The sequence below is a fragment of the Oryx dammah genome, unplaced genomic scaffold (assembly GCF_014754425.2).
Source record: "Oryx dammah isolate SB20612 unplaced genomic scaffold, SCBI_Odam_1.1 HiC_scaffold_20, whole genome shotgun sequence".
Taxonomy (NCBI): Eukaryota; Metazoa; Chordata; class Mammalia; order Artiodactyla; family Bovidae; genus Oryx; species Oryx dammah.
In genome coordinates this window covers 47224263-47236812 of record NW_024070204.1, presented here as the reverse complement: position 1 = coordinate 47236812, position 12550 = coordinate 47224263, and the positions used below count along the sequence as shown (strand labels likewise).

At 43.3% G+C, this 12550-nt stretch overlaps 1 protein-coding gene across 1 annotated transcript; it reads right to left on the bottom strand.

Annotated features, from left to right (window-relative positions):
- Positions 1-10273: 10273 nt before the first annotated feature.
- LOC120879508 (histone H3.3A-like) lies at positions 10274-10735 on the bottom strand. Its single transcript, XM_040262523.1, has one exon. The coding sequence runs from the start codon at positions 10714-10716 to the stop codon at positions 10306-10308; it is 411 nt and encodes a 136-aa protein (XP_040118457.1). The 5' UTR covers positions 10717-10735; the 3' UTR covers positions 10274-10305.
- Positions 10736-12550: the final 1815 nt, after the last annotated feature.

Sequence of the window (12550 nt, the reverse complement as noted above, 5' to 3'; positions counted from 1 at the left end):
TTAGCTGTATATACTGCAATTAGACATGGTGAGGTTTAATTTAATTGGGAGGACAGTCTCATAACTCTTGTAGCTGACCAGGAGAATTCTGAGATCATGTCGGTTTATAGTTGAGAGTTACTTGGTTTGGGCTTTAGACCGATGTGTGGGTCAATGGTATCATTTATTATAACATTCAGGATCCTGGATCTGAGAACAGTGGGCTGTGTAACATGATGAGCTCTGAGAGCTAATTTATTTCTGGGTGTTGGTTTTTGTTCTGTTGAGTCTGCTACGGGGAGAGCCATGTTTGCTTTGGATGGATTTTGCAGCAGCTGTGCTGGGCTGAGCAAGTGCGAGGCAGTGCTCTGTACTGGACTAGTTCACGGGTTGGGGGCATTGAGCTTCTTTGCTGTGTTGTGTTCAGCTGTCCTTATTAGCTGCTCTTGGGGATGCTGATTTTGAGCTTGGGGTTTTTGTTTTCTTCCATCCCTCTTCTCTCTTGACACTTCTATGTTTTGAGAGACTCATATAGAACAGCTGTCTAGAAACTCCAAAGGCCACATGTGGTTCTCTCCCATGGGCTTTTATCACTTCATTAGCCACTCCCTCTAAAGCTTTGTCACTCAAAGCATGGCCCTCAGACCTGTACTGGTCAGTGACCTGTTTAGTATCCATCCTGGGCAAGAGGAGGACAGAAGTTGAGAGTCAGAGTTTAGAAGTTGTTACAGCCATTTATCGTGACTCTATACTAATTTATTTTATTTCATGAAATGCAATATAATATCTGTCCAATCTAATCATAAACTAGGGCATGCATTTTATATGCCTTTAAAAATTTTACTTTTTCTACATATTTCTATTGTATAGTCCACAATGAATTGAAATGAAAACCAAACAAATCATCAAACAAAATTCCAAAACACACCTGGTCTTCCCCCCGGGTAGTTTGAGTACTGCTCTGTAGACACAACTGCAAAGCAGGTTTCTTTCAAGCCCTCCCCATCTCTTCCCTTTTGACCTCCTTCAGAAAGTTTTCCAACACCAAGATTTCCAAGACTCCCATGGCTATGCAATTTTCCCCTGCCCCAGGCTTTCAAGATCATGATTTGGCAGAATTCTACCGGGTCCTTCCTTTATGACCATCACCCCTGGGCCTTGGTTTCTGTCCAGTAATGATTTAGCTAGTCTGATAAATGCATCTGCTAACAATTATGATGAAACTATGGCAGTTTTGAAAATTGCAGTAGGGAGGGCTATTGGGGTGCTGTATGATGACATTATATCCGAGGGTCACAAGAAGATAAATCCTACTTCAGATTACAGCCGTTCCTCCCACAAGATTCTTTAAAATGGATGAACTTGAGAATAATTGCAAAAGAGAACAAAGTATCCCTTGATTCAGACCTGGAGCTGTGGTCTTAATCTCAGTGCAGAGAAACTGGGTAAGCTGGGTTGGAGCGTATGGAGTCCTGTCTTTTTCCTAAGCTGCTGCTGCTGCTAAGTCACTTCAGTCATGTCAGACTCTGTGCGACCCCATAGACGGCAGCCCACCAGGCTCCCCCATCCCTGGGATTCTCCAGGCAAGAACACTGGAGGGGGTTGCCATTTCCTCCTCCAATGCATGAAAGTGAAAAGTGAAAGTGAAGTCGCTCAGTCGTGTCTGACTCTTAACGACCCCATGGACTGCAACCCACCAGGCTCCTCCATCCATGGGATTCTCCAGGCAAGAGTACTGGAGCGGGGTGCCATTGCCTTGTCCATAAGCTACTTCGTTTGAAATACTTTAGCTGCTGCTGCTGCTAAGTCGCCTCAGTCGTGTCCGACTCTGTGTGACCCCATAGACTGCAGCCCACCAGGCTCCCCTGTCCCTGGGATTCTCCAGGCAAGAACACTGGAGTGGGTTGCCATTTCCTTCTCCAGTGCATGAAAGTGAAAAGTGAAAGTGAAGTCGCTTAGTCGTGTCCAACTCTTAGCGATCCCATGGACTGCAGCCCACCAGGCTCCTCCGTCCGAACTGCTCTATTCTCTCCCCTTGGTGGAACGATGGTGGTGATGAAAGTAGGATAGAAGTAAATTTGTGTCATATTTCCCTGCCTTAGTCTTTAGTCAGAACATGTTACATACTACTTATCTTCCTTTGTTAAATATGTTTCCTAGTCACCATTGAGTTAAGGAACAGAATAGTCCTTTAACTTCTTTCTCATTTACTCTTCTCCAAATCAACTCTGAAATAACGGCAGTGGATAGGAAGTGCAGTGGGTGAGTACAGGATCTTGGCATAAGGAATAACCACATGAAAACGGCTTGAGAATTTGGCAAATGGGGATTTCCCAGTGCAGCTGGAGCTGACTGCCTGGTCAGACACTGTCCTTATCTCAATCTTTTCTGCAGGCCTTAAGCTGCCCTTTTGTGATACCTCTTCTTTTTCTTTTCTTCTTCAGGGTGGCTTTTGATGTTCATTTTCACTGAGTTGAAAGGTTATGGGAGGGAAAGTCCCACATGAGGTGGTCCTGTGATATCACTGGATATTGAAAATCTTTTCAATAGGGAGGACTGCCAAAGGAAGGTTTGCAGCCCTGGTCTCTCTTCCAGCAACAGACCTGTAGGAACACTGGTCTTGAACAAAGAAATGGAGGACTTGGATGACCCTGGTGAAGCTTTAGGGAGAAAATGGGTCAATATGTAGTCAAATGAAAGATGTCAGGAAAAGAACTCGATGACAGAGACCAGAAGAAATGTGAAAGCAGGAAGGAAAAGGAAGGAAATAAACACATATTGTAGAGGAAAGAAGGAAGCAGTCAGTGGAGGAAAGGAGGCCTTACAATGAAACACTTCCATTTATATTTGAACATCTCAGATGCTGTGATATGAGATGTGAACATCTCATATTTTTATAATAGAAATAGATCTGTTAAAATGAGTACTCCTATCATCTTGAAAACAATTCAGTTATTTAAACAAATCATAAAGTCAAGTCAAAGTAGGTAAAATAGTAAGTATTTTAGTAGAGATGATCGGATTCATTAATAAGGGATTCATTCATTAAAACAATAAATGCTGTGGCCAAGCTGAAACTCAATATATCAATTGATTCTGTATTCCTTAATTTTTCACTGACAGTGAATTCAAGTAGAAACTCACACAATTGTGTGCTAAAAATACTTTTTCCAAAGAAGAATGATTAACCAAATAACACACACTCGCGCACACACACATACTGGCACACACACACACTCGCGCACACACACACACTCGTGCACACACACACACACTTGCGCACACACACACACTCGCACACACACTCACGCACACACACACACACACACTCGCACATCCCTCCTGCCCCACACCACTGATCCTTAAATACCTATCCTATCTTTATCACAGATAAATTCCAGGTGAATCAGAGATTTTTCTATAAAAAAAAATTATTATGAACATTAAGTGAAATGATAAGTTAAAAATAAGACTTGAGAGAGGAAAGCATAAAATAAATCACCAATACATTAGAGTCTGTAAAATACTTTGGTAAAGCAAAAACCACCATAGGCAATATCCAAAGGCATATGAAGAAACATTTCGCCAAAAGATGATATCTTTAATAATATGAAGAGCTCTTACAGATCCATCAAAGAAGATAAGAGTAATAATAAATAAACTTGATGATGGATAAATCAGTATAAGTATAAACAAAATAATGCTTTAGTTACATTTCCTCACTAACAACCTAGCATATAAATAATACTTTAAAAAAATCTTGGTGATTACAGAATAAAAATAAAGCACATTTCATGTTTTTGCAAGTCAGTAAGTTTGATGTACTAATGGCAAAACTATAGCAAGTACTGATAAAAAGACTACTAAGCTGAGAAGATATAAATCAGCAAAAGCATAATCTACTAAAACTAAATTCTCATTGTTGGCTGACAAGTCAGTGGATGGGTTTTAACACCAATGTAATGATTGTGCTCTTTCTTCTAATCTTGAACTTTGTCAATCCTCTTTCTTTCGAATGAACAACTTCCTTAGTTCACCTCTACTTTTCTCTAAGTCCAAAACACATACTTCCTATTCTCATCAGAATTTCTAATCACTGGCCTTCTTGCAATTTAGCCACATCTACTAGCTTTCTTTTGGACATGTCTGATCTCTTTCCAGTCTGAACAAGATAGTCATGTTAACAAGGCCCACCTACTGTGTATCCCCTGGCAGTCCAGTGGTTAGGGCCTTTCATGGATCACAGCCTTGTCATGGCAAAGGGGCTTTCATACAATTGTGCTCATTTTATGTGCTAGTAAGGTTATGCTCATAATCCTTTAAGCTTTAAGGATTCAGCAGTATGTGAACCGAGAACTTCCAGATGTACAAGCTGGGTTTAGAAAAGCACAGGAACCAGAGATCAAATTGCCAACATTTGTTGGATCATAGAGAAAGCAAAGGAGTTCCAGAAAAACATCTGCTTCTACTTCACTGACTACACTAAAGCCTTTGTGTGGATCACAACAAACTGTGGAAAATTCTTCAAGAGATGGGAATACCAGACCACCTTACCTGAGAAACCTAAATGCAGGTCAAGAAGCAACAGTTAGAACCAGACATGAAACAACTGACTGGTTCAAAAACTGTGAAAAGATTACGTCAAGGGTGTGTATTGTCACTCTGCTTATTTAACATGTGAAATACCAGGCTGGATGAATCATAAGCTAGAGTCAAGATTGCCGGGAGAAATATCAACAACCTCAGATATGCAGATGATACCACTCTAAGGACAGAAAGTGAAGAACTAAGGAGCCTCTTGTTGAGGGTGAAAGAAGAGAGTAGAAAAGCTGGCTTAAAACTCAACATTCAAAAAACTGAGATCATGGCATTGGTTCCTATCACTTCATGGCAAATAGAAGGGGGAAAAGTGGAAGAAGTGACAGAGTTTATTTTCTTGGTCTCCAAAATCACTGCGCACAGTGACTGCAGCCGTGAAATTAAAAGACACTTGCTCTTAAAAAAAAAAAGCTATGACAAGCCTAGACAGTGTTTTAAAAAACAGAGGCATCACTTTGCTGATAAAGGTCATTATAATCATTGTCCTCAGTTGCTCAGTTGCCTCAGACTCTTTGAGGCCCCATTAACTGTTGCAGCCATGAAATTAAAAGACGCTTACTCCTTGGAAGAAAAGTTATGACCAACCTAGACAGCATATTGAAAAGCAGAGACATTACTTTGCCAACAAAGGTCTGTCTAGTCAAGGCTATGGTTTTTCCAGTAGTCATGTATGGATGTGAGAGTTGAACTGTGAAGAAAGCTGAGTGCCGAAGAATTGATGCTTTTGAACTGTGGTGTTGGAGAAGACTCTTGAGAGTCCCTTCGACTGCAAGGAGATCCAACCAATCCATTCTGAAGGAGATCAGCCCTGGGATTTCTTTGGATGGAATGATGCTGAAGCTGAAACTCCAGTCCTTTGGCCACCTCATGTGAAGAGTTGACTCGTTGGAAAAGACTTTGATGCTGGGAGGGATTGGGGGCAGGAGGAGAAGGGGACGACAGAGGATGAGATGGCTGGATGGCATCACTGACTCGATGGACGTGAGTCTGAGTGAACTCCGGGAGTTGGTGATGGACAGGGAGGCCTGGCGTGCTGCGATTCATGGGGTCACAGAGAGTCAGACATGACTGAGTGACTGAACTGAACTGACTGTTGCCCTCCAGGCTCCTCCACCCTTGGAGCTGGTGGGCTAGCCCACTAGGGTCCTGTGATTTTGTGCAGCAGAACTCTTTAAGTAGACTCTGAGCAAGCAAACAGGAAGTTAGATGTAGGGTTGGGTAGTTCCACAGTAGAAGGTTAAGGAGGTATGACGCCTGCAGTTGATAGACGGACTGTGTTTTGTTTGTTTTTGGTTACGCTCAGCGGCATGTGGGATTTTAGTTCCTGGACCAGGTATTGAACCCATGACCCCATGCAGAAGAAGCATGGAGTCCTAAACCCTGGTTGCTATTGTTCAGTTGCTAAGTCCTGTCTGACTCTTTGCAACCCCATGGACTGCAGCATACCTGGCTCCCTGTCCTCCACGATCTCTTGGAGTTTGCCCAAACACATGTCCACTGAGGTGGTGATGCTCTTAACCTTCTCATCCTCTGCCACCCCCTTCTCTTTTTGCCTTCAATCTTTCCCAGCATCAGGGTCTTTTCCAACGAGTCAGCTCTTTGCATTGACTGGTTTGATTTTCCTTGCAGTCCAAGGGACTCACAATGATAAAATAAAAATTACATACAATGGAGTCTAAATTAAGATTTTCATTGTTTTGTTGCTGTTCCGTGGCTCATTGTCTTCATCAACAAAATTATAACATTGGGAAGCTTCTTTTTCTTTTCTCTTGCATTCAAGATAGCAACCATATTTCATTGTAAGTGATTTGATGCCAATAGTTGAATCAGTCTGTCTTTTAATTTAGTATTTCCTCCAGACATTCTTTGAACATGTGTCAACAGGAAAGAACGTGTTTCAAAGTTCACTTCTCTCTTAATAAACAAGATGAAGTTTGAAAATATGTCTTTTTAGTTCTGTTTATGCTTTATAAAATTTGACAAAACCCAGAATTATCAGAACTGGCCAAGTTCACATTCTGAAGCAGGTAAAATTGACCATGGGGAGCCTTTCATTTCCACTCTCAGAATTCCTACTTCTCTTAACAGTCTTTATCTGCAAGGATTTCTTTTTAGCAAATACTCACAAATACCTGATAGCTCAAGAATATTTTAAGATGTTGCTACTTTATAGTATATTCTCATTTTTAAAAATGTTTCTTAAATTTTTTTAAAAAAACCTCTAAATATTTAGAGGAAGCATCTCTAATGATGAGCTATCAGGGGTGGTAGAGAATATTTCTTGTCACATCACATAGGCATCACCTACTCTAGGAATGACTTTTTTGTTGCTGTGTTTTGCATATTGTTGAGTAATTGAGAAGCTGGGCGTTCCTGAACTGCTGCTGCCAGGGGAATGTTTAAAACTGTCACACTACAAGTGCTAAGGCACATGTGCTTCTGCCCAAAGTATTTGACTAGGTTGTGTGGGAGGTGGACAGAGAAATATTCTAAACTTTGGACTTTAATCAGAGAGTGATTTACTCGCTTAAATACTCCTATGAAGGGGCAAAGAACACAAAAAGGGCGAGGACTGCAGGAACAGTGTGGACTTCCGGTTTACAGACGCAGCAACACACACACAGACACACACACACACACACAGAAGCCATTTCCAGGCACTACGGACTAAGGGCATAGGAAGCTGGGCAAGGGGGTAGCCTGCTATTAAGGAAGAAGGTCCTTCTCTGAGTGATGCTTCCCTTGTGTTATTAACTGCCAGATACCTGCTGTAGGAATAAAATCTCATGGTATTAGAAGTCTCAAAAATGTGACAGGATCCAACCCAGCAAGTTGCAGCCCCAGCTGACTACATGCAAAGAGATGGACCCAAATCAAAGCCAAGGCTGCTTGTTGTGGGATCTAAATCAAAGGGCAAGGTGTTCCAGATGATGCATGCTAAGTTGCTTCAGTCTTGTCTGACTCTTTGCCACCCTATGGACTGTAGCCCGCTAGGCTTCTCTGTCCATGGGGTTCTCCAGACAAGAATACTGGAGTGGGTTGCCATTCCTTTCTCCAGGTGATCTTCCCCACCCAGGGATCGAACCAGTGTCTCATATCTTCTGCATGGGCAGGTGGGTGGATTCTTTACCTCTAGTGCCAACTGAGAAGCTTTCAATGATTTATGGTTCAGGGAAGAAGGAAAACTTTCCTAGTAGACCTGTCAGCTTTCCCCTCCCAGACATCAAGAACACTCCTCACTGCTCATTCTTTAGGTTTTTTCTTGCAATGTGAAAGCGTCAGAAGAGATTCAGAGAGAAAAGAGACTAGCAATGAGAAAGGTTGTGTGCATCCAAATGGCCAAACCTCTTGAGGGAAAGGGTCAGGAAAATTGATGCAAAAGCTCTGGGTCAAAAACCAACATATGCGAAACCTGTATTTTATTTAGAAATAATTTTCTGGGGGGAAATCTCTTCATTCTCAAGTTTTAAAGTAGTAATAATAACCATTGGCAACAGTTGGCATCTTGAACTATATTTTAAACTTATTAGATAAAGGTTACTCTTCCAATGGGAAAACAGGGAATAAGAGAAGCAGGCGGCCTGTATTTTGCCAAGTGTATCAGAGCAAAGCCAAGACTCCATAGCAATTTAGCAATGAAGGATTAGTCCCTGCTGAAATTCACTTTATAGACCATGAATCAAGTCTTGGACACAAAACAAGATCAACACAGAACGTACACAGAAGGGTCATCAGCATGTGGATAATGCAAGTAAAGAGACAAGGGACAATCCAGGCACGTCTACTATGGGAACTTTCTGTTTTATCCAATTCATTAGTGAATGCAAAGTTTTTACCTGAACTGTCACCAGGAATAGTACTTCAGTATTTATATATGTTTATATATGTGTGTGTTTTTAAAGGGAACTGCTTAGTAAACTTGATATAATTAGACAGATCCTTTTATAAAGTCCTGAGGCAAAGAGGTAGCCAGGCAGGGTTACTTACTCACAGGGCAGAAGAAAACCCACCTGAGTTAGAAGCCATAATTCTGGTACCATAATATACTCCTTTCAGAATGTTGTTTCTTCAAAGTGTGTGCTTGGGCTACAAGTGTTAGAATCACAGGGTGTTATTGCTGAAAGATACCGGTTTCAATCACATCCTGTCAGGAAACAGAATCTGACTCAGGTGATTCAATGGGTCTTCCCTGGTGGTTCGGATGGTAAAGAATCTGCTGCAGTGCAGGAAACCCGGGTTTGATCCCTGGATGGGGAAGATCCCCTGGAGAAGGGAATGGCTACCTCCTCCAGTATTCTTGCCTGGACAATTCCAGGGACAGAGGAGCCTTGCAGGCTACAGTTCTTGGGGTCACAAAGCGCCAGACAGGACTGAACTATTGACACGGTCATAGGTGATTCAAATGCAGAGACTTCATTGAAGGGATGACTCACAGAAGCGCGGGCAGGGTGAAGGGACCGGTGGCCCCCAGGGACATGCGGGCTGCCGCTGCTGCTCCCAACAGCCCAACAAGAGCTGGGCTCTGGAGAGGGGGCCTAACAGGAACTGCGGGTGTGGTGGGATTCAGCCTCCAACACAGATGCAGGCCAGAGCAGGAAAGGAAGAGAGAGGAAATGCCATGGCCTCTTTCTCCTGCTGTCATCCTCTGTAGGTGTCTCCTGGAGGCCAAACGCAACCAGAAGTCAAAGGGCAAGGGAGCCTGGGTGATGGCAAGGGCAGGAAAAAGGCAGAGATGGAATCTGGGGTGAGTGGGATGAGTGGCAACAAACCACACGCGTGCATGCTAAGTCAGTTCAGTTGTGTCTGATTCTGAGCAATCCTATGGACTGCAGCCTGCCGGGCTCCTCTGTCTATGGGATTTTCCAGGCAAGAATACTGGACTGGGATGCCATGCCCTCCTCCAGGGCATCTTCCCAACCCAGGGATTGAACCCACAGTTCTTACATCTCCTGCATTGGCAGGCAGGTTCTTTACCACTAGCACCACCTGGGAAGCCCAAAAAACCACATGAGTTTCAGTTCAGTCACTCAGTTGTGTCTGACTCTTCATGACCCCATGGACTGTAGCAAGCCAGGCTTCTCTGTCCATCACCAACTTCCAGAGCTTGCTCAAACTCATGTCCATTAAGTCGGTGATGCCATCCAACCATCTCATCCTCTGTCATCTCTTTCTCTTCCCGCCTTCAATCTTTCCCAGCATCAGGGTCTTTTCCAGTGAGTCAGCTTTTTGTATCAGGCTGCCAAAGAATTGGAGTGTCAGCTTCAGCATCAGTCCTTCCAACAAATATTCAAGACTGATTTCCTTTAGGATGGACTGGTTTGATCTCCTGGCAGTCCAAGGGACTCTTAGGAGTCTTCTCGAACACTGCAGTTCAAAAGCATCAGTTCTTTGGTGCTCAGTTTTCTTTTTTCTTTTTTAAAAGTTAACAGGTTTATTTATAATTGTTATAAAGTTGAACTGCTGAAACTTGCTCACTGAAACATTTTGACTCTCATTAATGCTTTATGTCCCTGCATTTATATTAAAAATTCACACAGAAATGAAAATGGAAAAACTGTCAATATCTGATTTCTGTCCCCTATTTTCCAATTGCAATCATATACTTAGGTACCTTTTGACCCCATGGGAAAAAAAATATCTAATATCTAACGTTCAGTACTACCAATAACAGGAGGAAGAGAATTTTTTTTTTTTTAAGAATGAAATGTTTTCCATCATAGTGGATTCTTAAGCTCGTTCTCCACGTATGCGGCGTGCTAGCTGGATGTCTTTTGGCATAATTGTTACACGTTTGGCATGGATAGCACACAGGTTGGTGTCTTCAAAAAGGCCAACCAGATAGGCCTCATTTGCCTCCTGCAAAGCATCAATAGCTGCACTCTGGAAGCGCAGATCTGTTTTGAAGTCCTGAGCAATTTCCCATACCAGACGCTGGATGGGAAGTTTGAGAATGAGAAGTTCAGTGGACTTCTGATAACATCTAATTTCACGGAGTGCCACAGTACCAGGCCTGTAACGATGAGGTTTCTTCACCCTTCCAGTAGAGGGCGCACTCTTGCGAGCGGCTTTTGTAGCGAGTTGCTTCCTCGGTGCTTTACCACCGGTCGATTTGCGGGCAGTCTGCTTTGTACGAGCCATTGTATAGAGACCTCCTTATTTATCCCGCTTGTCCTTCGGCTGGAGCTCGGCGAGCTAGAGGCAGCTGCTGTTGGAGAGCGACTGCGGCTGGTGCTCAGTTTTCTTTACTGTCCAACTCTCACATCCATGCATGACTGCTGGAAAAACCATAGGTTTGACTAGATGGACTTTTGTCCGCAAAGTAATGTCTCTGCTTTTTAATATGCTCTCTAGGTTTGTCATAGCTTTTCTTCCAAGCAGCAAGCATCTTTTAATTTCATTAAGCAGAAAAACATCTACTTCGGCTTCATTGACTATGCTAAAGCCTTTGACTGTGTGGACCACAACAAACTGTGGAAAATTCTTAAACAGATGGGAATACCAGACCACCTTGCCTGCCTCCCTAGAAATCTGAATGCAGGTCAAGAAGCAACAGTTTGAACCAGACATGGAACAACGGACTGTTTCCAAATCGGGAAAGGAGTACCTCAAGGCTGCATATTGTTACCCTGCTTATTTGACTTATTTGCAGAGTACATCACGCGAAATCCTGGGCTGGATGAAGCACAAGCTGAAATCAAGGTTGCTGGGAGAAATATCAATAACCTCAGATATGCAGATGACACCACCCTTATGGCAGAAAGCAAAGAGGAACTAAAGAGACTCTTGATGAAAGTGAAAGAGGAGGGTGAAAAGGCCGGCTTAAAACTCAACATTCAAAAAATGAGGATCTTGGCATCTGGTCCCATCATTTCATGGCAAATTGATGGGGGAAACAATGGAAGCAGTGAGAGACTTTATTTCTTGGGCTCCAAAATCACTGCAGATGGTGACTGCAGCCATGAAATTAAAAGATACTTGCTCCTTGGAAGAAAAAGCCACATAGTACCCAGAAATCTGTCCTTTGAGCTCTTATGGGACACTCGAACTCTTTCTTTGGCCCTAGACAGGGCCCAGACGGGCAGCATGTGTAGTAGCCATGTGCTGAATAAAGTAGCGTACACCTGCTAGAGGTAAGAGATCATTTATTAGAGGTGAGCAGCCTGGCCTCCCCAGGAAAGAGGTGGCCTCTCTCCATGGAAACCTGGTGCGCCAGTGCTTCTGGCAATCAGCCCCAGTCAGCCTCTGATTGTGCCAGGAGATGGGCTAGTTCTTCCTCAGTCACGAATGCTGGGAGGGGAGTTCTGCAGTGAGCTTGTGGTATTCCAGAGCCCAAAGCTCCATCATGTCAGGAAAGACGGGCCTCTCCCTCAGTGTGAATGCCTAGCTGGTGGGACAGAGCTAAGGTATTGACATGTCATGTCACTCTTGCATCCAGTTTCTGATTGCATCAGGTAAAGAGCTGGGGCCTCCTAATCATGGGACCCAAAGTCTAACTCTGTTTGGCTCTTGGTGCACGGCTCTAGGATGGGTCATGGGGAGACCGTTCCCACCTCCCCAGTCAACTCTGCTCTGTAAGATCAGGTGTGTGTGTACAGCTTTGCCAGCTGTCTTTGTTTACAAGAAACCGAGGCAGGAACCAATAGAGTGGTATGGGTGGCACCAAGGTTCCCACAGGAGATTTGGAGAGTTCCCCCAGTCCCCCAACTCTCCAGCCAAAATTTCCCTTAATTTTGTCATGTCATGAGGCCAAGGTACTCATCTATGTTGTTTTGCAAAGTGGGCCTCATCTTGAATGTTGCCCACTTCATCTACATCTAGGAAGTGTGACATTACTGTGACACCTCACCTGTGGCTGGTGGGCAGATATCATCATGGGACAAAGAATTCAACCAGAAAAGCAAAATAGATGTGCCCTTTACAAAATGATTACATAAGTACCCTTGAATAAATTAGTAATATTTATTTGCAGTGC

Excerpts from the sequence above, each read along its gene's own strand:
- LOC120879508 (XM_040262523.1), bottom strand. The coding sequence starts at position 10,716 with ATGGCTCGTACAAAGCAGACTGCCCGCAAATCGACCGGTGGTAAAGCA.